This window comes from Emydura macquarii, unplaced genomic scaffold (assembly GCF_026122565.2).
Source record: "Emydura macquarii macquarii isolate MOO-44397 ecotype Brisbane River unplaced genomic scaffold, CSIRO-AGI_Emac_v2 contig_1790, whole genome shotgun sequence".
Lineage (NCBI taxonomy): Eukaryota > Metazoa > Chordata > Testudines > Chelidae > Emydura > Emydura macquarii.
Window position 1 is genome coordinate 6,364,794 of NW_027131927.1, and position 26,526 is coordinate 6,391,319.

The 26,526-nt window shown below is 51.1% G+C and overlaps 1 protein-coding gene across 1 annotated transcript in view; it reads right to left on the bottom strand.

Moving 5' to 3' along the window:
- The window catches only part of PPP5C (protein phosphatase 5 catalytic subunit), a 65,299-nt gene extending 40,905 nt beyond the window's left edge, over nt 1-24,394 (bottom strand). The window contains exons 1-9 of the mRNA XM_067556796.1: nt 24,195-24,394; nt 18,106-18,347; nt 16,470-16,617; nt 7,540-7,661; nt 7,055-7,120; nt 4,189-4,287; nt 3,669-3,774; nt 2,924-3,066; nt 2,483-2,570 (exon numbers count right to left, since the gene is read on the bottom strand). Coding sequence (XP_067412897.1) covers nt 2,483-2,570; nt 2,924-3,066; nt 3,669-3,774; nt 4,189-4,287; nt 7,055-7,120; nt 7,540-7,661; nt 16,470-16,617; nt 18,106-18,347; nt 24,195-24,318 — 1,138 coding nt within the window. The 5' untranslated portion in view covers nt 24,319-24,394. The remainder of the gene's footprint in view (nt 1-2,482; nt 2,571-2,923; nt 3,067-3,668; nt 3,775-4,188; nt 4,288-7,054; nt 7,121-7,539; nt 7,662-16,469; nt 16,618-18,105; nt 18,348-24,194) is intronic.
- Between the last annotated feature and the right edge of the window lie 2,132 nt (nt 24,395-26,526).

Genomic DNA, 26,526 nt, shown 5'->3' on the forward strand with positions numbered 1-26,526 from the left:
TTATTGTCTAGTTCAGTTTGTGATTTTGAGCATTATTAACTGGAGACGTTTATTTTATTATTTTATACGTAAAAGGCTATTTGTTCTGCTATTTGTTGCTATATAATAAGATTGATGTCTAAAATGATAATGATAGCAATAACAAAAGTGTGTGCATTTATTAAGCCATATAGCTTTCTTATACGGTACACACACACGCACACAGCCACTCCTTCTAAGAAGCCCAGTCAGATCGGGTGCTGATGCAGGTGTGGATATATATAAAAGGATCACGGGTCCGATACGGATATGGATCAGAAACACGCAGGGCTCTACATACAGTACTGGCTCAGACCAATGGTCCATCTAGCCCAGTGTCCTGTCTCTGACAGTGGCCAACGCGAGATGCTTCACAGGGAGTGTAGAGAACAGGACAGTTGGAGAGATGCACCCATCTTCCCCTCCTGGCTGCTGGCAATCATGGGGTCAGGGTTATGTCCCTGACCATCTTGGTGGAGGGGAAGGAGGGCCCAGTGGTTAGAGCACTAGCCTAGTACTTGGGATACATGTTCAATTCATTACTGTCACAGACTGTAGTAAGCAGCTCATCCCCTCTCCAACATGGGATAACAGCACTGCCCTGTCCGACAGGAGGCATATGAGGATAAATACGGTAAGTATTGTGGGGTGCTCAGACACTCCGGTGATGGGGACCAGACAAAACGTTAGCTAGGCAGAGGGACTCCCTGGGACTTAGGATCACGGGTACAGGTCATACTTTAGAGACAGGCCTGTGCACGGAGGCTAAATGTAGGAAATGGCAGGGCTGAGACCACAGGAGGGTGAAGGACCAAGGTGGGACCGAATGTGCTTTTAAAGCATGAGGTCACTGGGAGGAAAAGTTAAGAAAAAGGAACAAAGCTCCAGATGGGTCTGAAGGAGGAGAAAGCAGCTACATGGGACACAGGCTCAGGGAGCACGTTCTAAGCCCACCCAGCCACTGGCAGGTACGAAAAACAACAGGCAAGGGTCTGTCACTCAGCAATGAAAGCAGCCAGCTGGAGGAAAAGCAGCTGTTTAACAGCACACAGCAAGGGTGGCTGGAATAGCACAGCTAATGGAAACTGCAGGCGGAACAGTTACCAGAGCAGGAGTGGAGACAGGACACCCACGGTAAACAGCCCGAGTCTGGGGAAAATGCTCAGTCACCGTTTGTTTTGTCCCCCTACAGCCCTGCTTCCGTATTGACTCAGGAGCAGCTACCTAGCACCCACCCCACTTCCTGCAGCACGGCGCCTCCTACAGCACTGCTCCCATACTGACTCAGGGGGGAGGGAGGGAAGCTACTTAGCGCCCACCCCACAGCAGGATTCCCCTTCCCTTTGTCTCCCATCCAAGCACTGACTCGGCCTGGCTCTCCTTAGCTGGGGGTAGGATGAAATCTTGATAGCCTGCGGTATCATGACAGTCTACAATAGCGGCTCGCTGCCACTCAGTACTTACATTTCTAGCCAGCTGTAACCGTACGGCCCTCTGACTCCCATGCAGGCTACGTCATAAGAACTGGGGCCTCAAGGAAGCTGTTGGGTGACTCCACCCAAGCCAGTGCGTTGACAGCAGTAAATCAGTGTGGCCCAGTGCGTTACTACAGAGCTCAACAGTAACTCACACCAGTTTCCAAAGTAAAATGCTCCACCTAGCGAGCAAGCCATGGAGTTCCACGTAGAAGTGAGTAAATTAATGTCTCCCACATACGTGATCACATTCCATTCACTGCCAGACAAGTCATTTCCCAGCCCGTGTTTTCTAACAGATTATTCAGCCTTGTTTTAATGACTCCAGCTGCTGCGTTTCCCTCAGCTGCTTTGTTATCTGGGGCCATGTTATCTGACCAAAAATTAATTCCTTTACACTCCTCAGCTGTACCCCTTTCAATAGCACGTGCTACTTCCTCCAGATTTACACCTTTTGATTGAGTTCAAGGGAACGGACTCAGTATTTTCCATACCACACTCCATCATCTGACCCCAGCACACCTCTGATAAGCCCTGGAATCCTTTGAGCCCAGTCCCTGGGGTGTAAAAAGCAGCAGGGGAGGAGGCTCTGGTGTGAGATGGCCAAGCTGGGGCCAGGCCAGAGACGGGGGCTGGGGTAAGGTCACACCCAGCCCCAGATAGTATTGTGGGCCAGCTCCCCAGCTGATGTAAATCAGCACAGAGCCATAGTAGTCACTGGGGCGACACGGCTTTGCCCCAATGAAGGTGCCCATGTACTATAGGGACAGATGCTTCACAAAAGCAGCTGCTGCAAACGACTCCACTATATAGCGCAATCCAGGGAAACCGAATGGGGGCTTCCCATCTCTCTCCGCGGGCCAGGCTCTGTGCCGGGATCGGGGACCATCCCACCCCACCCCATCCCACCAGTGCAACCCCCTGCACTGGGAAAGGCCCAGCCACAGACACCACTGCACCCCGCGCAGGGCCTGCCTTCCTGTCCTGACCTGAATCCGGAGGCTGCCGATTCCTCTCGATCTTCCGGATGTCATCCAACGTGACCCCATCTTCACTGAAGAGCCCGCCGTGCATTATCTAGCATGGAGCACAGCACAGGTCAGGGTGGGGAGCGGACGCTTGGATAGGTCAGGCCATAGCAACGAACTGGCCTTTACTTTCCACACCCCCAATGGGGCAGAACAGCTGGGAAGGCTATATGTACGGTTTCTCTCTCTCTCGCTCTCCACACAAATACACACACACATGCACACTCTCAGTGCCCTCCCAGACCAGCTCCGAGGAAGGTGGGCAGCAATGGTGGGGCTACAGTTAGAACCAAGCCATGGAGGTGGCCAGGATTATGCGCAGGGCCCTGGGCAACTCTCCAGGCCCACTGCCGGTCCTGACACATGCCCCTCTTCCCCCCAGGTGCTGCACTCTGCTCTCACCAACACTTTGCCATTGATGCACTGCGCCAGGGGCAGCCACTCAAAGACCTCGCTGAAGAGCGCAAACATCTGGGCTGTGTATTTGGCTTTCACCTCCCCCTCGAACCCGTAGATCTGGTTCATGTTGTCTGTCTCATGATTCCCTGGGGGCAAAAGAGGTGGGGGAAGAAAAAAAAAATCAATCAACGGGGGACCACTGGCGAGAGGAGAGCAGCCCAACTTCTGACCAAGGGGCTCAGAACTGGCTGTCACCCCTTCACCAGGGTAGAGGAAGCGATGGGATCTGAGCAATACACAGCAGCATAGAGCTGCCAGAACAGGGGTGAAAGGGTTAATGCATTACTAAAGATGTGTGCGGCTGATCCCCAAGCGTCAGTAGGAAATGGCCAGGTCTCCAGTCGCTACTGGGTCATGCCCAGTTCTAAGAGACAGGTGCGGTTTGACAGCTCGCCATTCCCAGGCTTCACAAACGGGCAGTTCACTGCCAACAGATCTAGCCAGCATTAACAAGGGATGTTTACTAATTTAGAGAATCACCCAACATCCAGGAAGTTGCATGTTTCCATGGTGGTTCCCATGATCCTGCACAGCTGGTGAATCCCAGAGACAGCAGGTAGATATGGAGAAGCCAGGAAAACAGACAACAGAGGGAGATAGTTTGGGGAGTTCTTGCCCTGACTTGAGTACAAAGCTGGGCTCTCCAGTGGCTTTGCCTGCCCCAGAGGTGGGATGGGACTGTGCTTACCTCGTAGTAAGTGGAAATGATCAGGATACAGCAGCTTGAAACCGAACAACGTTAATATCACTTCCACAGAGAAGGAGCCACGGTCGACAAAATCCCCGTTGAATATCTGCCGAGGGGCCTGCGCTCAGGAAAACAGGCCCAGGCATCACACTGGAATAAAGATCACTCCCACCCATCTTAAGTAATCGTGTGCCAACATGGAGACACAGCACAAAAGGCTCAAGCTGGTTAAGCACCTCTGTTCTCAGCATCGACAAAGGAACGATCCGCCCCAAGATGGGAATCAAGAATGGGTCACTATGGGAGCATAACCTCGAGTGCTTTCCATGCCGAGATCTCAAATGGCGGTCCCAGCACTGTACAAATGGGGAAACTGAGGCACAGGGAAGGGAGGCAATACATCCCAGAGCTGGAACAGAACCCAGGTCTGTCTCCTAGCTCCATCACCTCCTGTTCTTAGAGAGCGCCTCCATCCACACACATCACATGCTGGATGAAAGGGGGAACCTGCCAAGGATACATATGGATTCGTTTCAGACGGCAGCCCGTTCAGTTCAAATATATTCAGCAAGTCATAATACTGCCCGTGGGTGTCTCCGCACACAGTGATCTTCTCAGTCTGGAAGAAGAGAGGCCGAGAGAGGAGAAGATCAAAAGGAGACAGAAGAAAAGTAAAAACCAAGGCAGACGAAAAGTAAAAACCAAGGCAGACAGAGCATTTCTCTCCCTGCAGGATCCCAAAAGACTTTGCAAATGCTATGAATATGAATGGCTTCAGCCCATTGTGGGCACACAGCCCCCTTTGGAGTGGGACAGGGCAGCTGTTTATATTGGGGTCTCTCAACCAGCACGACCATGCCAGGGATGGGACGTGGCAGCTGTTTATACAGTGATCATTCACCCAGTGACTTCTGGGATGGGACATGGCAGGTGTTTAAACAGGGATTGCTCACTGTTGTAATAATTGGGCCTACAAATTTACCCTAATTGTGAGCTCAACTCTAAGGAGTGAGTATAAGTTCACAATAAAGTGTCACATTAACTTATAACAATAAATGCTGATGGGAAAAGATGCCAAGGGGAGATAAAAAGACTGAATTAGTCTAAACACAAAGGCCTACTGATATAATTCAACAACTAAGGTAAGATAGTGCCTGATAAAAAAGTGGAACTCAATTAATCAAAATTGGTATGTTGGAAAATAGGCTTAATTGGTGGACAAATGATGAGAGGATGGGCTGTTTCACCCATCACACCCTTTCGGGGTCCTCCAAAAGGAACTTTGGGGGAGGAGAAAGCTGGCAGCCATCGGAACAATTTGCCGAGGGTCGTGATGGATTCTCCATCACCGACAATTTTTAAAACAAGAGTGCATGTTTTCTACTCTAGGAATTGCTGTGGAGAAGCTCTCTGGCTTGTGTTACACAGGAAGTCAGGCTAGATGACCATAGCAATCCCTTCTAGCCTTGGAATCTACAACACCATGATGCTGGCTGACAAACACAAGAGAAGGGGAAGGGGCAAACTTCACCATTATGGCTGTCATTCCCAGCATCTTCTGAGACCCGGGAACTTCTTCATCCCAGTCCAGAGAGATGTTCTGACCAGACCAGGCCAGAGAGAGGGAGCCTCCAGCCGCTCTGGCTAAATCCCACCTGGGATGGGAGACAAAGTCTCCCTCCTTCCTATGTGTCTTCTCCTTCCTTATCTCATTTCTTCTCTCTCTCCTTTTGCCTTCTGTCTAATAAGAGTCTGGCTTAGCCAGCCAAGACTGTGGATTTTGTAACACTGCTGTAAGTGTGGGACTAGAAAGAGGCAACTCAAAGCAAGGCCCTAAGCACCCTGATGCTGGTACGAGTTTGCCAGGTCTCAGAGTGGCTGATCAGACAGGGGGCTGGGCCTGTGTTTTTCCAGATGTGAGGCTACAAGTGAAAGTCAAGCCATGAGACAGAAGATGCATTTTCTGTCTTTCCAGTTCTCTACTCTGCCCTCTTGTGGCTGTTTGTCTCATCTCATCATTCAGACTAACAGCAGCAACCACTCAAGCACATCTCAACTATCTCTCTCTTTTCCCCAAAAAGGACAATAATGCCCATCTTTTAGCATCTAAAAGACTGTCACCGACAGGGAGTTTCTAAAAACTCTCTCCAGCTAAAGGGAAAGGGAACAAGGGATGTTGCTAAAATGAAAGCCTGACTTAATACTTTACATTTCAAATGCTCAACCTGTTTTTCCTTATTGTCTGTAATAAAAGGTTAAATGTTTAACAATGCATTTGCCATGGTGCTAAGCAGGCTGAGCTCTCTGGGTACCAAACCTTGCACACTGCTTAACTCTGTTTAATGGTGGACAGTTGCAGTGCCAGGTTAACACTTTTGACTCGTTGGGCCTATATGCTCCATCTAAATTAATACATCAGTGATGAAATGCAACCAACTCTGGGGTTGGACATGCCAGCTGGTTAACAGGGCACAGTAACACCACACACACTGAGGACACAAAGAAAATACTGGGTCCAATTTGACTGGCAGGAATTTAGGGAGACAAGGTAGGTGAGGTAATATCTTTTACTGAACCACCTCACGTCTCTAATATCCTAGGACCGACACGGCTACAACTACACTGCACACAGGAATTTAGGGAGGCAGTTTGGAATTGCATGTGCCAGATTCTGCCCCGACATCAATTATAACAACCCTGACGCTGATGAAAAGGCTCATGGGATCTCTCATCATGAGCCCTGGCAGCGCAGCACAGAACTATGCTGTGGCAACGAGGAAAGTACTTAGCTTAACAGGAAGACACTGGCTTATTTCAATCAACCTCGCCCCTTTGGTCCTGGGTACTATAGCAATGGGTGGTGGGTGGATTACAACTTCTTACAGAAGACACACTTCAGAGCCTCCCACTTCAGCCCTGACAGCAATTAAACAGCTGATTGGACAGATGGAGATAAAGGGTGGACACCAGGGGAGGGATTTCCCCTCCTATGCCCATGCCAGAATGCCACAGCTGCAGCAGAGTAGAGGGGCCGTCCAAGCCTCTGAGCTGGCCCAGAAGGGATCTCCACCAGCCCAGGGCCCTGTGCAGCTGAACTATGCAAGTCCCAGTATAGGGAAGGCCAGAGGTGGGAGGAGAGATGGCACAGAGTGCTATGGCTATTCTGGGTTGCACAGCTGCTCACAGGCAGTGCAGAAACGCCATGGCGTGAGTTACACCAGAGGTGTTCTGGCCCCCAAGCAGTCTGTATAGGGAGAGATATGAAGGCACCGTAGCCTCTGTTCACCAAGCACTGTGGGTTTGAGATCCAAACCTGTCCCCCGGTGATAAGAAATGCAGCCCAGAATCTTGCTGCCACCCCACTGGCCGCGGAGAGGGATACCCACCTCTTTTAATGTGGTTTCTACTAGAGTGGGGAGTTTGAAGAGCACCTCCTTCACCTGCACCAAGATCTGCCCAAGGGAAAAAGGGAAGAGTTAGCAAGGGCAGGACAGGGAGGAAATGAACGATACAGCCCTGTCTCCAGACTCAACAGGTCCCCGGCATTCGCCAGCCTCTCGCTGGGAGAGTCCTTGGGCTTGCAAACAGGAGGCCAGTCACACAGCGTGGACGGGTCAGATCCCAGCATGCAATGCACCACCTCGATGGCAGGGAAGCACTGCACGCTGGGACGTGTAGTCTTTGTGGCCCCCTCTGTGTTACAGGGTGACACTGGCTGCAGGCTGGCTCCATTTACACTCGGGACTCCTGGCGACAGGGCAGCAGTCCTTGCACCACAGCTGGGAAGGAGGATGCCAGCAACTTCCGAGGAAGGGGTGAAGGATTCCACGCATGAACCTCCCGCCTTATGCCAGGGCAGGCAGGCAATTACCTGATAGGCACATTTTCTGTGGAGTTTCTTTTGATCCTTGTACCATTGCATTAACTCCTTCATGAATGCTACCGTCACCGTCCCGTTGTCCAACTTTGGGCCACTGTATTCATCCTCGATGGCTGGCAGACGTAAAGACGGGAGGAGAGCAGAATCACTTGTTAGCAACAGGAAGGCACATAACAATCCAGAGCCCCGTGGGCACTGCCCCACACGCCTCTGCTGCTTACATGGGCTGCCCGCTTCCACCCAGCTGCACCCCACATGTCCACAGCTGCACGGGAATCCTCTCCTTCATGCATCAGCTCCAAGTGCTTAGAGCAAAGGCTTCCAAAGGCAGTGACGTTAGGGACCTGATCCTGCCAGGGGCAGAGTCCCCTTGATTCTCACTCCAGGGGGCACTCAGCACATCATGGGATGAAGCCCCATCAGCTCAAACAGGTCCCGGAACCAAAGTCATTCAACTGAAGGGAAGGACAAGCCACTGAACAAAAAACTTGATTTGTCCAGGGGAGCACAGCAAAGGAAGCTGACCTGGGACACACAGAGAAGCAGATTAGGTACATGTTTGGGGCTCTGGAGCTGCTCTCAGTTAGGAAGAACCGATTCCTATTGGGCTTCAAGTACAGAGTCCTGCTGAGCTGAAATTAACACTGGAGATATTTGTAACAGGGCCGACACCCAGACTTTTTAAGGTCTCCTCTCCTCTTTTTCCAAATGTTAAAGTGTGAGGGCAATTAACCACTGGCACCAACTCCCACAAGAAGGAGTGGATTCTCCATCTCTCACTGGCTTCAGACCAAGACCGGCTGCCTTTCTGGAAGAGACGCTTAGCCCATCACAAGTTAAAGGGCTCAGTATGGAGAGCAGGATGGATTTCTATGGCCTGTGCTATACAGGAGGTCAGACTAGATGACCTAATGATACCTCCCCTACCATTAATACTGATTAATCTGTTAACCTAAAGAGTCAGAATTTCAGGAGATTTCAGCACCCAATAGGATGCTTTGCTACGACTCGAGTCACAAAATCATTTTTCCTTGTAATTTTCCAGCTGAAGGGCTATTTATAGACACCATTTGGAACAGCCTAGCTATTAACAGCGACCTCCTAGCTACTTGTTGGCCTTTCCCCATATTATTATTTGCATGATCGTAGCGCCTTCATTCAACCCAGTTCATTCAGTCAGCACAGCAAGACAGGAATGCCAGTACTGTTCCAAACAGAGTGTTCTGGATTTACACAAATCAGTGACTTTTTATTGACCTGCATGACAGTGTTCATTTAGAGGAGGGGTGTTAGCCACAGTTTGTGGAGTCAGGTCTGAATCAGAGAACCACGAAGTCAGAGGCAGACATTTCAGGCTATCTATCACAGACACATGCTCAAAAGTAAGGAAGTGAAAAGGGGTGAAATCAGCAGCTCCGTCCAGCCCCTTTACACAGAAGAGCCAAAGTGGTGTGAAGAGGCCCCAAACCCCCAGATCCAGCCAGGCCAGGATTCTCCCTGGTGCTGGCACTCTGGAAGACAGCTGAAAGGCTGTCCACAGATGCGTCTCTCACAAGCCCTTGCACAAGGAGTGTGTTAGGGTTGGGACAAGCCAAGCATAACCCATAGTGCTATGGCCCAAAGGGCAGGCCCTGGAGGCTGTTGTGACTTAGATCAGTGGTTCTCAACCAGGGGTACGTGTACTCCGAGGGATACGCAGAGTTCTTCCAGGGGGTACATCAACTCATCTAGATATTTGCCTAGTTTTACAACAGGCTAGATAAAAAGCACTAGCAAAGTCAGTACTAACTAAAATTTCATAGAATCATAGAAGATTAAGGTTTGGAGGGACCTCAGGAGTCATCTAATCCAACCCCCTGCTCAAAGCAGGACCAACCCCAACTAAATCATCCCAGCCAGGGCTTTGTCAAGCCGCACTTTAAAAACCTCCAAGGATGGAGATTCCATCTCCTTCCTAGGTAACCCATAACCCATTCCAGTGCTTCACCACCCTTCTAGGGAAAACGTTTTTCCTAATATCCAACCTAGACCTTCCCCACTGCAAATTCATAGACAATGACTTGTTTATACTGCTCTATAGACTATACCCTGAAATGTAAGTACAATATTTCTATTCATTCGATTTATTTTATAATTATATGGTAAATGAGAAAGTCAGCAATTTGTCAGTGCTAGTTTGCTGTGACACTTGTGTATTATAATGTCTGATTTTGTAAGCAAGTGGTTTTTAAGTGAGGTGAAACTTGAGGTGTGCAAGACAAATCAGACTCCTGAAAGGGGAACAGTAATCTGGAAAGGGTGAGAACCACTGACTTACAGGCCCCCAGGGTTATCTAAGATATGCTGGGAGAGCCTCTCTAGCCTCTGGAGCACCCCAAGATTGGGAGGGCACAAATGTGTCTTAAAGCCACCATAGCACCCCCTTACTCTCAGCTGTACCCTACCTCTCAGCAGCACAGACCCCCAAGCAACCAAGGTTTGAATCCTCTGCTCCTCCAGCCAGACATCACCCTCTATGGCCAATACGCCACAGCCTTCACGGTCAAATCTACCCCCTTCCCCTCCGAAGCCACCCTAGGAAGGACACTGTCAAGGAGAATAAGAAGTCACAGACTGTATAAATCTGGCGTACCCTAGTCGGAAGAGGACACACTTTCCTCTCTCGCCATGCTGACTGGTTGGGTGGAAACGGGCCAGGCTGACCAGTTAACAGCCCAGCTCTTCCAAATCTAAGCCCCCACAATGTCTACAAATAGCCCGGAAGCTGGAAAGTTATGAGGAAAAATTATTTGGGTGATTCACCCAAAAAAAGAAGAGCAAAGCCTAGCCACACCACATGTGCTGTCTGAAACAAATGGCTTTGATCCTAGGCCACCAGGCTACCTAGGCCTCTTCCTAAGGCACTGGAAACATCCTGGCGAAGAGGGAGCCTTTTGCCCTTATAAATGAAGCAAATTTGATCCGTAGTCACTGACAGAAAACACCCCACAATGCTCTTCTGGCAAAGCCCTTTGCATAAGCCTGGACCAGCACTGACTCCACCGGGCTAACAATCCTGTGTCTGGTCTGCACCACCAGAGTTGGAAAGCCAGCGGAAAGCCTGCATCCCTGCCACAGATGATGCAGGCCCCTCTGGTGCTGGACAGAAACCAGGGAGGAGGGTTACAACACCTGACCGGGACTTGGCAGTGATGGGTTTAGTTCCTGCCTCTGCCATGGACTCGCTGGGTGGCCTGAAGCAAGAATTTCCAGAAGTGACTAAGCAGGTTTCGATTAAATCAGCAGGAACTGGGCTTCTCAGTTACCTAGAGCCAGGTTTTCAAAGATGTTTGGGAGCCTAAAGATGCAGATAGGTGCTTAACTAAGGGATTTCCACAGTGCCTGGGCAGATGAGGTGCCTAACTTCCATTGATTTCATTGAAACCTGCTTAGGTGCCTCTGAAAATCCCACTAGGTGCCAATCTGCCTCTTTAGGTGCCTAGACCTCTCTGAAAACCTGGCCCTAAAGGTCTGAGGCTCCCGAGTCTCGTTGACTTTGGATCTTTTATAAATGAGAGTAAGGCACTTTTGAAAGATTTATCCTTAATCTCTCTGGGACTCAGCTCTTCATCTGTAAAACAGGGACAACGAGCCTTCCTTTCTGCCTACCTTATCTATTTAGATTGCAAGCTCTGGGAGGCATGGACTGTATCACTGTGGATTGCATTGTCTGGCATAATGGGAGGGGTTGATCACTGGCAGGTTACTGTAAAATAGATACTATATTACAGTAACGTGGAGCTCCTGCACCTGTTACTACAACTTGGGTATGCCAGCTTCCAGTCCTGGGTTTTAGTCATGATGAATCAGCATCATCTGTGGTCAGAGTAACACCACTCCATCACAATCCTTTCCCAAATCACTTGGCTAATTTGGAATCCCACACATACATTCCTCTCCAGCCACATCCCTGCAGTCTCGTGCTGATGACACACACAAGGCGGTGGTGTGTGCAATCAGTGTGAGATCATGGATTAAAACTACACAAAGCAGAGGCGACACAGAGGCCATCTAGCTATTGCACGAGGCCCAGAGCTGCAACTTTTGGTAGTTGCGTTCATGAGATGTGAATCTTTGCAGTAGGCAGTTACGGCAAGATATCCATGGAACAGGCAGCAAGACTAGATCATAGTCTCCTAACAAAGCAAATCCACATGCTAGAGGGGGCATCATTTAAAGGCTAGGTACTTACAAGGCAAGCATGTTATAAAGTCACCCTGCTCCTACGTCCAGGGGTGCATTGCACCATCCTTTAGTTAACTACTGCAGCCACCCCTTCCTTGTCTTTGTGAGCATGACTGTGCCGAATTCCCAGCCAACCAGGCACGGTGCGTCACTTGCAGCGTTTGCCATGCTTCACTGTTAGCAAGCTGAGGGATCCCCTGCAGGATACAGGCCAGTGCTCATCCCCGCCAGAGCTCTCAGCTAGTCCCATTCTGTAGCTTTATGGCGTGCCGGGAATCAGACACATGCCAGGTCCCAACTCCTCTTCCTCTTGAAGGCAAACAGAAAGCCAGGCATCCGAGGTCAGCCTTCACAAGTCCCACCCCCTCTAAGTGACAAGCTCTTAGGCTAGGCTGGAGGATCCTCTCATTAAAACACCATGACAGAAATTGAACAGCATGGCAACGGCGTCCCTCTCGACCACACCACTTCATAGGCTCAGTTTAAGAGCCAGAAGGAGGATTTCGCTACCATGCAGCACTCCGGCTCCAAACACTGAAAATGGGCTCCCTCCGGCGCCGCCCCCGGCAAGAAAGGGCAGCCAGAAGGTGACTGCCGGCTCTGTGCAGGCTGCAGGAAGCAGCACCGAGCACAGCTCACTCTCTCGTGGTTGTGCTGGCTCCTACCAGGCAGCAGCCAGCAGGTGGGGCTGTGGCACTAGATCTACCAAGCAAGAAGGGGCTGCTGATGCAGAACCGCTTTTCTGACTGTAAGTTTGGCAGTTTCCCTCGCTCACAGGCCGCAATCCACGCACGGCATCATGTAGAGCAGGGAGAGGACACGTGCAGCTATTGGGGATGCCCTGCAGCCACAGTCCCTTTGAGTCACCAATGAAACCTTGACTCAGCAAAACAAGGAATGAAAGAGCAGTCCCTTGGCCAGTGGCCTTCTCTCTGTGGGATGCCCCATGGTTCCTATGAAAGGATGTGGTGGAAACCAATGAGCAAGAACCCTGGATTGGCCCCAAGGGAAGATCTCACTGCCCTTTTTTGGTCTCTATTTGCTGTGACTCTAAGATCGATAAACATTGGAGATCGTGAACACAGAAGCCTCTTCCGCTCATCGACTTGGTGACGAGTGTTTGAACTGCCACTTGGGGCAGAACCCTGTCCTTTGAACTGGCTAGGAGGAAGAAGCCTTGAACTCAATGCATTTGGGTCTGCTCACAGCAGAGCTAGCGTTGCAGGTGTCCAGCATTTGACTGGAAAGTCCGGTCAAAAAGGACACCTGATAGTGTTTGGCCAGAAACACTGAGCGGACACCAAAAGTCTGGTTACCACCCCAGGGGTGCCGGAAGAGTGGGGGCCAAGCAGGTGCTGCCCACTGCCATGCGGCACTTAGCTGCTGAGTGAGCCAGAGCAGCATGGCTGTGATCAGCTCCCAACCCGGCTCTGCAGGCGGCAGGTGAGTCCCAGGAGAAGGAAGGGACCAGGCCAGCTCCCTGCCCTCCTGGGCCCCCTCTCTCCTGCCCGCAGCTCCGCCTGCCCAATCCCCAGGGCTTGCTCTCGTCTTCCCAGAGCATAGTTCTCAACTGGGGGTACGCAGAGGTCTTCCAGGGGGTACATCAACTCATCGAGATACTTGCCTACGTTTACAACGGGCTACATAAAAACACTAGCGAAGCCAGTACAAACTAAAATTTCATACAGTGACCTATTTATACTGCTCTATATACTATACACTGAAATGTAACGACAATATTTATATTCCAATTGATTGATTTTATAATGATATGGTAAAAATGATGAAGTCAGCAATTTGTCAGTGTTAGCGTGCTGTGACACTTCTGCATTTTTATGTCTGATTTTGTAAGCAAGTAGATTTTAAGTGAGGTGAAACTTGGGGGTACGCAAGACAAATTAGACTCCTGAAAAGTGTAGTACTGTATTCTGTAAAGGTTGAAAACTGCTGCCCTAAGATGCTGGCAGTGTTACCAGCGGACAGGGACGTGCAGGAAGGCACCTGAAAGAGGGATGGATTTTCATTGTGCGTGCCAAGGCGAGCTGCAGCGTTTGCAATATACATGCCGGCTTCCCACCAGCTGCCAAGATGGGGGCTATCCTGCAACTAAGAGGACATCCCTCTCCAGAGCTGTCACACAAGTATCTTTCACTGACTATGAAGCAATATCTTTCTCTCTTCATTTCCCCCCACTTCTGTGCTGTTTGGTAGCCCGCCATGGGGGTAGAACACAGCAGCTGTTTAACAGCAGACTGCATGCTGCACAAGAGTTTGGACTGGAACTCAGGAGGTTCAGGGTTCAATTCCCAGCTCCGTCCAGATTCCCTGCATGGTCCTGGCCGATTCAATTAATCCTGCTGTGTATCAGTTCTTCCTCTGTAGGAGGTCGATGATAATTCCTTCCTCCTGCCTGTGTATTTGCACTGCAAGCTCTCAGAGGCGCTCCCTCTCACTGCATGTGTGCGCAGAACTAGTCAAACAAGGGAACCAGCCTCAGGAGAGGCCTGTCTATCTCAGGTACTTTTCAGGCCCCCATTGCCTCACAATCTTAATGGGTTTATGCTCACACATTCCCTGGGAGGCAGAGCAGGGCTGTTATCTGCACAGAGAGGCAATGTGAATTGTCGGTCACCAAGCAAGTCTGTGGCAGAACAGGAAACCAAACCCAGATCTCTCAAGTCTCAGGTTAGCGTCCCTAACCACTAGGCCATCCTCCTGCCGGGCACTACTGCAATACATATCATTAACAGCAAGGGGCAAGAAACGAGGCTTCAGCTCAGGCCTGGACACACCTAAAATATCAAGCTAGCTGTGTCGCTCCCAGGTGTGAATTTTTCACACCCCAATGTAGACACTACTGACACCATTCTTCGGTCAGTCTAGCCACCAGCTCTCAAGAGGGTGGATTAACTACAGCCATGGAAAACCCCTTCCATCACTGCAGCAAAGCATCTACCCCCCAGTGGTGTAGCGGCAGGGCCAGAGCAGAGCTGGTACCAGAGACACATCCGGAGACTGATGAAGAGAGGCCGTCCTGGTCAGGGAAGCGGCCAGGGAAGCAGCAGGGCCAGTGCCAATATATTTTTGCTATTTCCATCTCCACCCCGTGCTCTGTTCCTCACCTATTTGGGAAGCTCTGGCAGCACTTTCCACACTGCATTAGTCCCAGCAACCAGGAGAGAGCTCTCGGGGAAGCTGCCCCTGCATCCTGCCGGAGCCGCAAACACAAAGTCTTTGCTCTCAGGAGTCTCAGAAATATCTAGCCCCGGCCGTGGCTATTTCTGACACCGGCACCTTCCTATCATTCCAATCCAGGTAACAATGAGCGCCAACTCCTGCCCTGCTCAGCTTTGGGGGAATGGTGGACTGGTTAAAATAGAGGACTGGGGAGTCAGGGAATTGGGTTCTGTTCCCAGCTCTGGAAAGAAGTGGGGCATGATGCTTACAGAAGGTGACAGGGCTGCAACTCCTGGATTCTATTCCCAGTGCTACTACTGACTGGTTGACCAAGACCAAGCCACCTCCCCTGTTTGTGCCTCACTTTCCCACATACATTTGTCTCAGGGAGCTGGGAGGCTTTCGCTAATGTCTGAAAAGCACTCTGGGATATTCAGAGAATAGGTATAGGGAAACTGAGGCCCAGAGAGGGGACGGGATCCGCCCAGGGTCGCAGTGAGTCAGCAGCAGGCTCAGGAATCGAACCCAAGAGTCCTGACTCCCCAGTCCTGAGCTTCAGCCACAAGCACGTCTGTGCCCCATAACACAACAGCCTCATTAAAATAAGTCTGACCCAGGGGCCTGTCTCGTCCCTGAATAGTTTACATCACCGCAGGTGAAAGCAATAGGGCGCCAGGCACCGAGGAGACACGATGCAGTGTGGGCACTAGCCCACTAAGAGCCAGCTTCAGACCAGCAACCGCAGCTCAGCACAGAGCCAGCGGATCCTTCAGCCTTTCAACCATGGTCTGCTCCCCTGCTTGTTATCTAAGGCCTGAAGAGGCCATTAGACCACCCAGTCTGACCTCCTGTATAGCACAGGTCAGAGAATTTCCCCCAGCGACCCCAGTTCTGAGCCTCATCACTTGCGTTTGACTAAAGTGTCTCCAGAAAGGCAGCCAGGATGGACTGGGAAACACCAAGAGACGGAGAACCCACCACTTCCCTGAGCAGTTTGTTCTAGTGGTTGTTCACCCGCACTGTTAAACAGGTGGGCCTTATTCCTGCTGGAATTTGTCCAGCTTCACCTTCCAGCCATCGGTTCCTGTTCTGCCTTTCCCTGCAGATGGCAGAGCCCTTCACTGCCCCAGGATTTTCTCCCCATGAAGGAGCTTAGACACCGCAATCGAGTCACCTCTCAATCGTCTCCTGAATCAGCTACACAGATCGAGCTCCAGCAGTCTCTCAATATCAGGCATTTCTCCAACCTGCACATTGTTTTACTGGCTCTTTTCCGCACCCTCGACAATTTTGCAACATCCTTTTCAAAATGCAGAGCTGGATGTGGAATCCAGCAGCTGGCTCACCAAGGCTGGGTACAGAGGGAAAATCCCCCCCATCTCTACCCACTATCCCCGTTTAGACATCCAAGGAGTCCATTAGCTCCTTGCACCGCCTGAGAGCTCATGGCCCCCCGAACTAGCCGGTTCCTCCCCCAGCGCTCCAGTGAAGCCAGGCCCGCAGCCCTGTCCCGAACTCACTCATGCTCTCTATGTCCAGGGAGTCGACCACAGAGCGCTTGTGCTCGTCACTGGCGATGGCGCGTTCAAACGCCTTCTGCTTCACAATCTTGTTGCACTCCTGATACTTCATCTTGGCATCTTTGTCATTTGGCTTCACCTTCACCACCTGGGAGGGGGAGAGGACAGAGCCCATCAAAGGCCAGTGTCAGGCAGGACGGAGAAACGGAGGGGCAGGCAGACAGAGGGGGATGCCAAGGAAGGGCACGGGGAAGTGTGATGCTTGGCATTAGGCTGGGAGGCAGGACCCCGGGTTCTAGTCCTGGCTCTGGGAGTGGAGTCTAATGGTTAGAGCAGGGCAGCGTGGGTCAGGACTCCTGGGTTCTACTCCTAGCTCTGTGGCACTGGGCACATCACTTAGCCTCACCCACTGAAAGCATGGTGAGAACCCCTTAATAGAAACAATCATTATTGTTTGGAGGAGGTTGGGCCTGTGTCCTACCTAGGGGTACTATAACGTTGCTTGGGGGAAGGTCATGGAGGGGCCTCTCCTTTCTCTCTCAGCCTAAGCCAGGTGCCGCCTTTGTGAAAGAATCACCGAGCCCAAGCTATCAATGCCCATGGGGTACAATTAGCCAACCCCTCACTAATCCCACGCACCCTAATGTTCTACTTGCCCAGTGTCCCCCTGGGAGACCGCACAGATATCCCCAAGCCCATGTCTCCAGCATGGCAATGCAGCCAGTACTAGGATCTGCCACATCCTTTCTAGACCAGCCGCCCTGCTCAGCAAAGCAGGGGCAGGCCCCTGACGGAGTCAAGGGCCTTTAGGGCAGTGCCGATGGAGCCTGGGTGCAGTCTGTCACTGATCTAGGCTTCGAAAGGACAGCAATACTGATATTGAAATGAATCGTAATGGCTTGGAGAGGAGTTTAAATCCCACGGTGACTGATTCCAGATTTCCAACTCCGGTCGCCAAAGGGGGAAAACACGATTTCAGCCAACGGGTCAGGGGCATCAAAACCGGATGCTACAGCAAGCCACTGTGCTGCAGTGAGCAAGCCTAGTTAAAAGTGCTGCAAGGGGTGAAATGCAACCCCAGGCTCTGCATTGCACAGCACCGAGCCCAGCTGGGAGATAAGATGGGGAGCTTGGCAGGCGCAGAATTCTACGCAGCGCCCTGCTCTCAGCTGCATGGCCTGGCAGGAGTGAAATGTGCTAGCACCAGCACAGCGAGCAGGTGGGATGTAGACCCACGAGGCAGAGGGAGGAAGTTAGGGGGCTGGTTTTCGGACATCACCACATCTTTGTTTCCCAAGCAGTGGGATCTCTATCTTTCCCCAGAGAGACAATTCTCCAGTCTAGCAGGCCTGACGGATGGGAAACATTCCCTAGGACGGGGGCTGAATATCTCTTTGTTCAGTGGTATCCTAGTCCTACCTGTCCCCCACCCCATTTCGACCCATCAACCTTCTGGGTACAGATGCCCTCCAAGGCTCATTCTGCTCTCAGCTGCACCCAGGTGACCTTACCAACTTTGGGGTGGCTGCCGCTACCAAAGGCAGAAGTCAAGCCCAAGCATTGCAACACCGGAGGGAACTGCGGCGCTGGCCCTGGATTCCCTGCGAGCGCAGGAGAGCGCCCCGCTTGCACTCACCGTCTCATAGTCGCGCAGGGCTGCCTTGAACTTGCCCAGGGCCATGTTGCTGGTAGCCCGCCGGTAGTAGCCTTTGATGTACTTTTTGTCCAGCTCGATGGCCTTGGTGGCGTCAGACAGGGCATAGCCATAGCACTCCGTGCGCAAGTAGGCCAGGCTGCGGTTCCCATAGTAGATGGCGTTGGTGGGGTTCAGGTCAATGGCCTCGCTGTAATACTTCACGGCATTCTCATAATCCTTGCCTGGAGAGTGGAGCAGAGACGGGGGGTCAGTGGGCTCCAGGATGACTGGGACCAACCAGTGACCTTCCCCCACCCCGGTGAGCCAGCAGGGCCCCTTTCCCTGCCAGGTAAGGCACTGTAAAGGCACTGTAAAGGCAGCACCTAGGAGTCCATGGTAAGCATCAACCTCATAAGCTCCCCGGCACCCCTCCAGAGCTCAAGCCTTCCCAAGAGGCTGGTTTGCCCCCCAGCCCAGTGGCTTTGGCAGAATGTGGCCCTGGGACACTCCCCACACAGAAGCTGAGCTGCATTCAACAGCGGGGCAGGATTGGCCCAGCCCCACAATGCTACATCAGAGGCCCAGAGGGGAAGGCAGAACCCAGGAAGCCTTCATCCACCCCAGCCCCCTCAGACAGGCATTCTGAGGCACAGTGTAGTAAAGAGAGAGAGCCTGGAGCACAGGGCCTGGGGCAAGACCTGCGGCCTGACCCACAGGCAGCAAAGCCAGGCTATGCCAGGAGCCAACGTCAGGCCCTGTCATCGAGTAGACGCTTGCGTACAAGTTCGCTGTCCAGTACATGCACTTGACAAAGGCCTGGCAAGTGTGACTAAGACACAGGCAGTCCTAAGAAGAACGAGGCACCGGCTATTCGTGTAAACACATTCCAGAAGGCTAGCACAGGTCTGCCCCAATCGAGCACAAGATAAGATGGTTTGATAGGAGTGATGAACAGGGATGTTTTGTCCAAGACATCAGGAGCAAGGTACAATGGGAGGTAACAAACAGACATCATAAAGCACGGAAGGTGGTACATAATTTGTTTGTTTCACCCCAGAAATACCCCTTGATTCTTTGTACTGGCTTAGGGGACAACCTGACGTTGAACGTGCTGGTACCTTGTCATGAGCAGACATGCAGTGTACCTGTGCAGTGTGTGGGACGCTGATAACATGCTTTGTAGACCATAAACCTGGCCGAGCATTTCTGCCACCAACCAAAGCCTGTGGTCTTTCTGGGTAGTGCTACTGAGATCTGCTGAACCAACTATTTACATAGAGCTGGGACAGCATACAGAGAAAACATGCAGCATGACTGCTCAGCCCAATCAAACCACCCCCATGCTGAGTGCTTCTGCCTGGAGAGATCATGCTGAAGCCCCTCAAAACACCCTGCAGATCCTGGGCAACCTAGAGCTAGACAAAAAGCCTGAAGACCATATCCCTTGCTGGGGACTAGGTATTCAGCCCCACCTCCCCCATGGAGCCCTGGCTGGCTATTGCTTTCCTGCAGGGTACAGCAGCTGCTGTAAACTCGCTTGCTGGCTGCCAGGCCAGGGGCTTGCTATTTGATGCCCCGTTCTACACAGAGCAACCTGACACGGACAGATCCCCAGCCTGGACACCCCCCACCACCAATCACCTTTAAATGAGGTCACTGATCATCCCAAAAGTCACTGAAATCAGTGAAAGCCACAAGCTACTAGATCCCACTGAATCCAGCACAGGGCTCAGGCCCAGACTAGCCTTTCACTATGTCTAGACCCGATACAATTTCCTTCCCTTCCTGAGATTGAGATCCTGTTAAGATTAATTGTCAAAGCCAGGAATCTTCTCCCTGATACTCACCCCTTGCTTTGTTTCATCTCCTTGTATTGCAGTAACGTTCGCTGCCATGGACGCTACAAAGGCTATGTCTAAACTGATGGTGGCAAAGTCGCCGCCGTTAATCGATTTTTCCAGTTCAATTGAGCAGCAATGAAGACACGCTCAATCGATTCAGAAATCAATCTAATGAAACCACCTCCCCAAAATATGTAGCACTGGATCGACAGCTACACACTTCCCATCGGCGTAGCGAAGACGGCATGCTAAACAGAAGTTATGAAGTTGATGGGAGTTACACAAGCTGTTGATTGCAGCCAAATTTTGCCAGCAGTGTAGACGAGCCCTAGGTAATTCTGTACCGCCCCCCACCAGTCATCATTTGGCCAAACTAGAAAAGTTTTGCTTTCCCCAGCCAGTCCCTCCAGCCCCTTGACCGGTTTTTTCCTTTTCTTTGAAATCACTGCAATCTTATTGACACCTCTTAGCACTGAAGCCCCCCGGAATTAATACCAGATATTTTTAAAGGGCTATGAAGGAAGCCCCTAGTGGCAGATTCACTGCAAGTCACAGACTTGAAGTTTAATCAAACCTAAAATATGAATCTGGATAATATAATGTATCCCTTTGGGACTGAAAATCTATTACACCATCACATTTTAAACATAAAATGATTTATTTCCCCCTCAACAGTGCTTTAAACACTAGACAATACAGCTACACATTACACAGCAGTCACTTAGAAGCTAGGGATCTGATCCTCTCAGCATTTGATAATACCGTTCTCTTATATGGAACTTCTTATCCATAGAATTTAAAGCACTTCACAAGCCTTAGTGTATTTATTCTCACCACACTCCAACTAGGCACAGCTGTGCTGTTATCCCCACTGGCACAGAGAGGGGAAGTGACTTTCCAAGGTTACACAGGAAATCTGTGGCAGAGCAGGGAATTAAATCTGGGTCTCCACAGTCCCAAACTAGAGTGCCATGATCACTTAGCCATCCTTCCTCTACACATGATTAACTTGAAACATTAGAGCAACTCCACTCAACTCAACAGGACCACTTGCAACACGTGAAACTTTGTGTGTGCAGTATAGGTGCTTCAACTCTAGTAAAGAGATAACTGATCACTTCATCCCACCAGACACTGAGCCAGGTGACAGCTTCTAGACAGAGATACTTCCCTATTTCTTCTCTCCACCCCTCAGTTAGATATGAGACAAAGCACTTTTAGAAGTGCTATGAGCCCTCTTGTTTCAGGGCAAGAGCCAATCGCTAACTGATGGGGAAGAACCCTTCTGCTCTGATCAGGTAATTCCATCATTGCACCTTCCTTTGAAGCAACTAGTACTGAGAGCTGGGAAGAGATGGGATACCGGAATTATCAGCCATCAGATCTGATCCAGTCTGCCGCATCCTGTGTTCCTAGAGTTGGTGGCGGTGCCAGCTTTTGTTTAAATTCCAGAACATGAAGTGCAGACTTCCTCATAGTCCTCATCCTGGCCTGGAGGGATCATACCTAGAGGTAAGAGTGGTGTCTGGGGGTTGGGACATGAATGAAGGGCTGCCTGCAGAGAGGAGGGTTAAAGCAATAAAGAAATGACTGACAAACAGCAAGGAAGGAGGCTATCTCCTGCTGGAAAGCTCTAAGAGCTGGGATGTTGAGATGGGGTCTCTTTAGCATAAGGCCAGCCAGACATTACCATGGTCAGAAAGAAACTCCGGCCTAAAGACAAGGGGTCTTAACGAGCTCATACAGGGCCTCTTCCAAGAGGGTAGCGCTCTTGGATAGTACATGAACTCCTCCTACTGCAGAAGGAAGTTAAGCAAAGCAATGACCCTATTAATGTATTTCTTAAGGCAGCTCCCAGCTGGCAGGGCACAGCCAGTCTCTCTGTGTTTAACTCAGAGAAACCACCTCTGTTTGCACATACCTCCCAGAGGAGGCCAGGCTGCTTCTGAAGCATTCAGAACCAATCCACGAGGTGGGAACATGGGAACCAGTGCCCTATCTATGACGTTCATCCGCAAGGTCTTTGCTTTCCTGCCAGTTGCTTGCTCCAATAATTTATTTAATCTCACTCACTATTAAACTCTGCTCCATAAATCCTCCCCTGAGGGAATATGCCCTCTGCTGCATCAGACAGTAATTCCTTCACCTCAGGACTTGTCTACACATGAAAGTTACACCGGAATTAGGTAGGGTGTGAATTTAAAGCAGAACAGCCATTCAGGAGTAACTCCATGTATTCACACATTTACCCAGGAACAAGAGGGCCTTGCTCTGGTTTGGCTTCATCCATTTTCAAAATGGATTAAGCTGATTTGGAAAAAGGCACTCTTATTCCAGAATAAGGACTTGTCTACACAAGAAAGATGCTTCAGAATAAGGTAGAATATGAATTTAAAACAGAATAGCCACTCCAGAATAATTTTGTGTTTAGATGGTCTTATTCTGGAACAAGGACTTGTCTGCACAAGAAAGTTGAATTGGTTTCATTTATAGTGGATTTTAAACCAATTTAGTTAAACCAGTGCATATTGCTGTGTGGACACTTGATTTAAGAGGGGCTTGTTTCTGGTTAATTTAAATTATTCTTAACCAATTTAAGATCAACGGAAATAAGACTGGTTTGAATGGAAATAAGAGTGTCCACATACAGAGTTTGTACCGGCTTATTTTGAACTGATTCAACCATGGAGTTATTCTAGAACAGCTCCATATGTAGACAAACTCTCTGACAGATCACCGTCTCCTCTAACACTAACCCTGTCAACAGATCATTATGTTAGTCACTTCAACTGAACATGTTCCCCTCCCCCTACATACACTACAAACACACACATCTGAGGCCTTTTGCTAGCTCAGCATCTCTTACTTGGATTTAATACCCCAGTGATGGGTATCGGGGCACATCTACACTTTAAATGTACCAGCACAGTTACAGCAGTACAACCCCAATGTGTGGACTCTGTTACATCAGTTTCAATGTGCTTAGACCAGTATAGTTTATTCCCCTATGTGATCCTGATAGAACTGCTTCTACATGACAGCTTGTATTGGTGTAACTGTGTCAGTTAAAAAAAAATCACTCCCCAAGCCACAATTATACCCCTAAAACTTTCCAATGTAGAGCAGACCTGTGTGGTTAGAAGAGGGAACTTGGGAGTCAGAACTCCTGGGTTCTATTCCCATCTCTGCTACAGACTGCTTGCGTGACCTGAACAAGTCACCTCCCCCTTTCCTTTACCTCAGTTTCCCTAGCTGTGAAATTAGGATGCCAAGGGGAATGTAGCAGCTAAATAACCAATCCTTGCAAAGTGTTTGGAGATACTGGATAAAGAGCAACAGAAGGGCAAAGCATTAGCTCTTAAACTATAATGCCCTTTCTGTTGGCACACCCACAAACAGAGTTCCAGATGGTGGAAGAGGCACGGGGGCTGAGTGAATAGGGCTGTGTGCATCCACTGCTTCCCTGAATGTAACAAATAATAATAACGGTGATCAGCCCTACTTCTTTCTAGTGCTTTGCATCAGTAAATCTCAGAACACTGTACAGAGCAGGTCAGTATCATTATCCCCCATTTTACAGACAGGGAAACTGAAGCACAGAGCAGGGACTCATCCTGCCCACGGTCACCCCACAGGCCAGTGGCAGAGCCAGGAGTGAGTCCCCTGCTCTAATGTATAGACCCCACAGCCCTCCCACTTCCATCAATCCCACATAAGACACACCTCTAACGGTGAGGGTAAACCACCTTTGGAACAAGTTACTAAGGGTCGTGGTCGATTCTCCATCACCAATCATGTTTAAATCAGGACGGGTGGGTTTCTAAAAGATCTGCTCGGAGAATTATTTCGGGGCAGGTCTCTGGCCTGGGCTATATGAGGCATCAGATTAGATGTGAGATCACAGTGAGCCCATCTAGCCTTGGAAGCTATTACTAGACCCCAGGAGCCCCGACTCCCTCTCCCCTGCTCTAGCCACTAGCCCAGGCTGCCTCCGACTCTGCTCTCCACACAAGACTCCCTCTCCGTAGCCCCTCCTCACCCGGCTCCTAGCTGGCAGGACCCTCTCTCCACCATCCCCCACACACAGCCAGGTCCCCCTAGCTGCTCCTTCCCTTGCCCCTCCCTACAGTGGCTCCCTGTGTGCCAGCTCCCTCCCCCTCACGGCTTGTCCCCCATGGCTCCCTATCTGGCAGCCCCTCCTGGCGCCGGCTCCCACCAATAGCTCCTTATCTGGCAGCCCCCCGCTACCTTTGAAGTACTCGTTGGCCCGGCTCTTGAGGGCTTCCGCCCGCTCCAACATCCCCGCCTCCCCCTCCCGGGGGGGCCGCCCGGGGCCGCCGCCGCCGTGCTCCGCCCGCTCTCCCTCCGCCATCGCCGGGCCGTAAAGCGACCCTAGCAACCGCGAGGCAAGCCCCGGGCCGCCAAGCGCTACGCTGCCGCAAACGACCAGGGGCGGGGCCGCGAGGCAGTCGCAAACGCGCGCGCGCGTACTGAGGCGCCGGCCCCTCGGCCAGCGAAGGGGCGGGGCTCGGGGCCCAGCCATAGAGAGGCGGAGGAGCGAGGAAAGGGCGATCCCGCACCATAGAGTCAGAGGAAGGGGCCTAGAGTGGCCATGCCCGAAGGCTCCGTTGGGCAGCGCCAGGCGGGACACGATTGGGCATCGCCTGGGGGGAGGGGCACGATTGGGCAACACCAAGGGGAGAAGGCGTGATAGGGTGGGCAGCATCAAGGTGGGGGGCACGTGATTGGGTGACATCAAGGTGGGGGCACATGAATGGGCAGCATTGGGGGACTAGGGTGTGGTCTGCTATGGCTGGACAGCACCAGGGGAAATCTGTGAGGCAGTATGGGGGTGCCACTCTCACAGGGCCCTATCCTGGGGCACGCGGCCCTGGTGCCACAGGACCTCCGATGCAGAGAGATCCAGAGCGCAGCCCCATCCCAAAGCGCCTGGCTTTGATGAGTGCCATAGGCGCTGAGCTGCCGCAGGGTGGGACCTGGGGCTGTGCTCCCCCAATGAGGCCCCCAGCCTGGGGGCTCTGGTGAGGATGTGGGGCCGTGCTGAATGCTGCATGGGATGATTCCCCCAGAGCGTCTGTTCTGGAAAAAGTGCTTTTCACGGGCACATCTCAAAGCACTTGGCAGAGGAAGTCAATATCATCAGCACTATTTTCCAGGTGGGGAAACTGAGGCCCAAGGAGAGGAAATGACTTGCCCAAGGTCACCAAGCCGTGGAGCCAGGAACGGAATCCAGGGGCCCTGAGTCTCAGTCCAGTGCTCAGCATGCTGTAGGCCACACTGCTAGACAGCACTGGGGCTGCCCCTGGGGCTGTGGGAGGCCAACTGACGGCAGGTGTTAGGCTCTTTCCAGGCTTTCCCCACACATAATCATTTGGAGTAGACCCCTTTGCCTGTGCAAGGGCAACCTGCAATCGTGTGCTCAGGGCAGACCTGCATCTTCACCCACCTTCCCAGGAAGGTGCTGAGGGTAGTGTTTTCGGTAGCTTGAGTCATTTGGGAACCATCTCGGATCAAATGGGAGCTGAGACCCCAGAAGATTTGCAAAGCTGGTGGTTATCCATGATTACATTGTGTGAGTGCCCCAAGGAGAGAGGGGTGAGGTCTGTGCAATGGGTGCCCAAAGGGCACTTTCAGATGCACCCGGCAGTCAGAAGCATGACTAAGGCCATGTCTACACTACAAAATTAAGTTGCCCTAACTTACGTTGGCATACAGTCCTCACAGTAATGACAGCGCTGGTGCATGTCTGCACTTCGCTCCTTGTGTCAGCGGTGCACGTCCTCACCAGGAGAGCTGGTTCCAATTGTACTGCCAATGTGGGGCATTGGGAGACGGCTTCTGAAAGCCAGAGACAGGCAGTGTAAGTGACACAGTCTAGACTGACCCTGCATCGACCTAACTCTATATCAGCCATGACACTACGTCTCTTGTGGAGCTGGCATTATTAAATCAGCATAGCAGGACAGTTGTGTCAGCAGGAGCGAAATTTTAGTGTCGACACTTCCATAGTTAGGTCAGTGTAAGGTGTCTTGAGTTGATTTAACTCTGTATGCAGACCAGGCCTAAGCCAGCGGCACAGAGGGAGGCCTGGTCTACACTAGCGCTTATGCCAGCAAAACTTTTGTTGCTCAGAGGTGTGAACCCCTCCACCCCTGAGCAACATACATTTTGCTGGCATAAGCACTTGTGTGGACAGCGCTATGTCGATAAGAGACACTGTCCCACTAACAAAGCTACCGCCTCTCATTTAGGTAGTTTTATTATGTCGGCAGGAGAGCTCTCTCCCGTCGACAGAACATGGCTGCACAAGCACTCTTGCAGCGGCACAGGTATGCCGATACAGCTGTGCCACTGTACATTTTAAGTGTAGACTAGTCCTTAGTGGGTCTGGCAGCTGCTCCTCATTAGCTTCTCTGTGGCTCGTGCACCCTGAAAATAATGCACAGAGCAAGGATTTTTTATGCTCTTTTGAAGGCAGCAAGATACACTGAGGGTTTATGGGATGAGCCTAAGGAAGGAGGAGATGTGTCAGATTTGGGGTAGGGACGAGGCGAGGAAG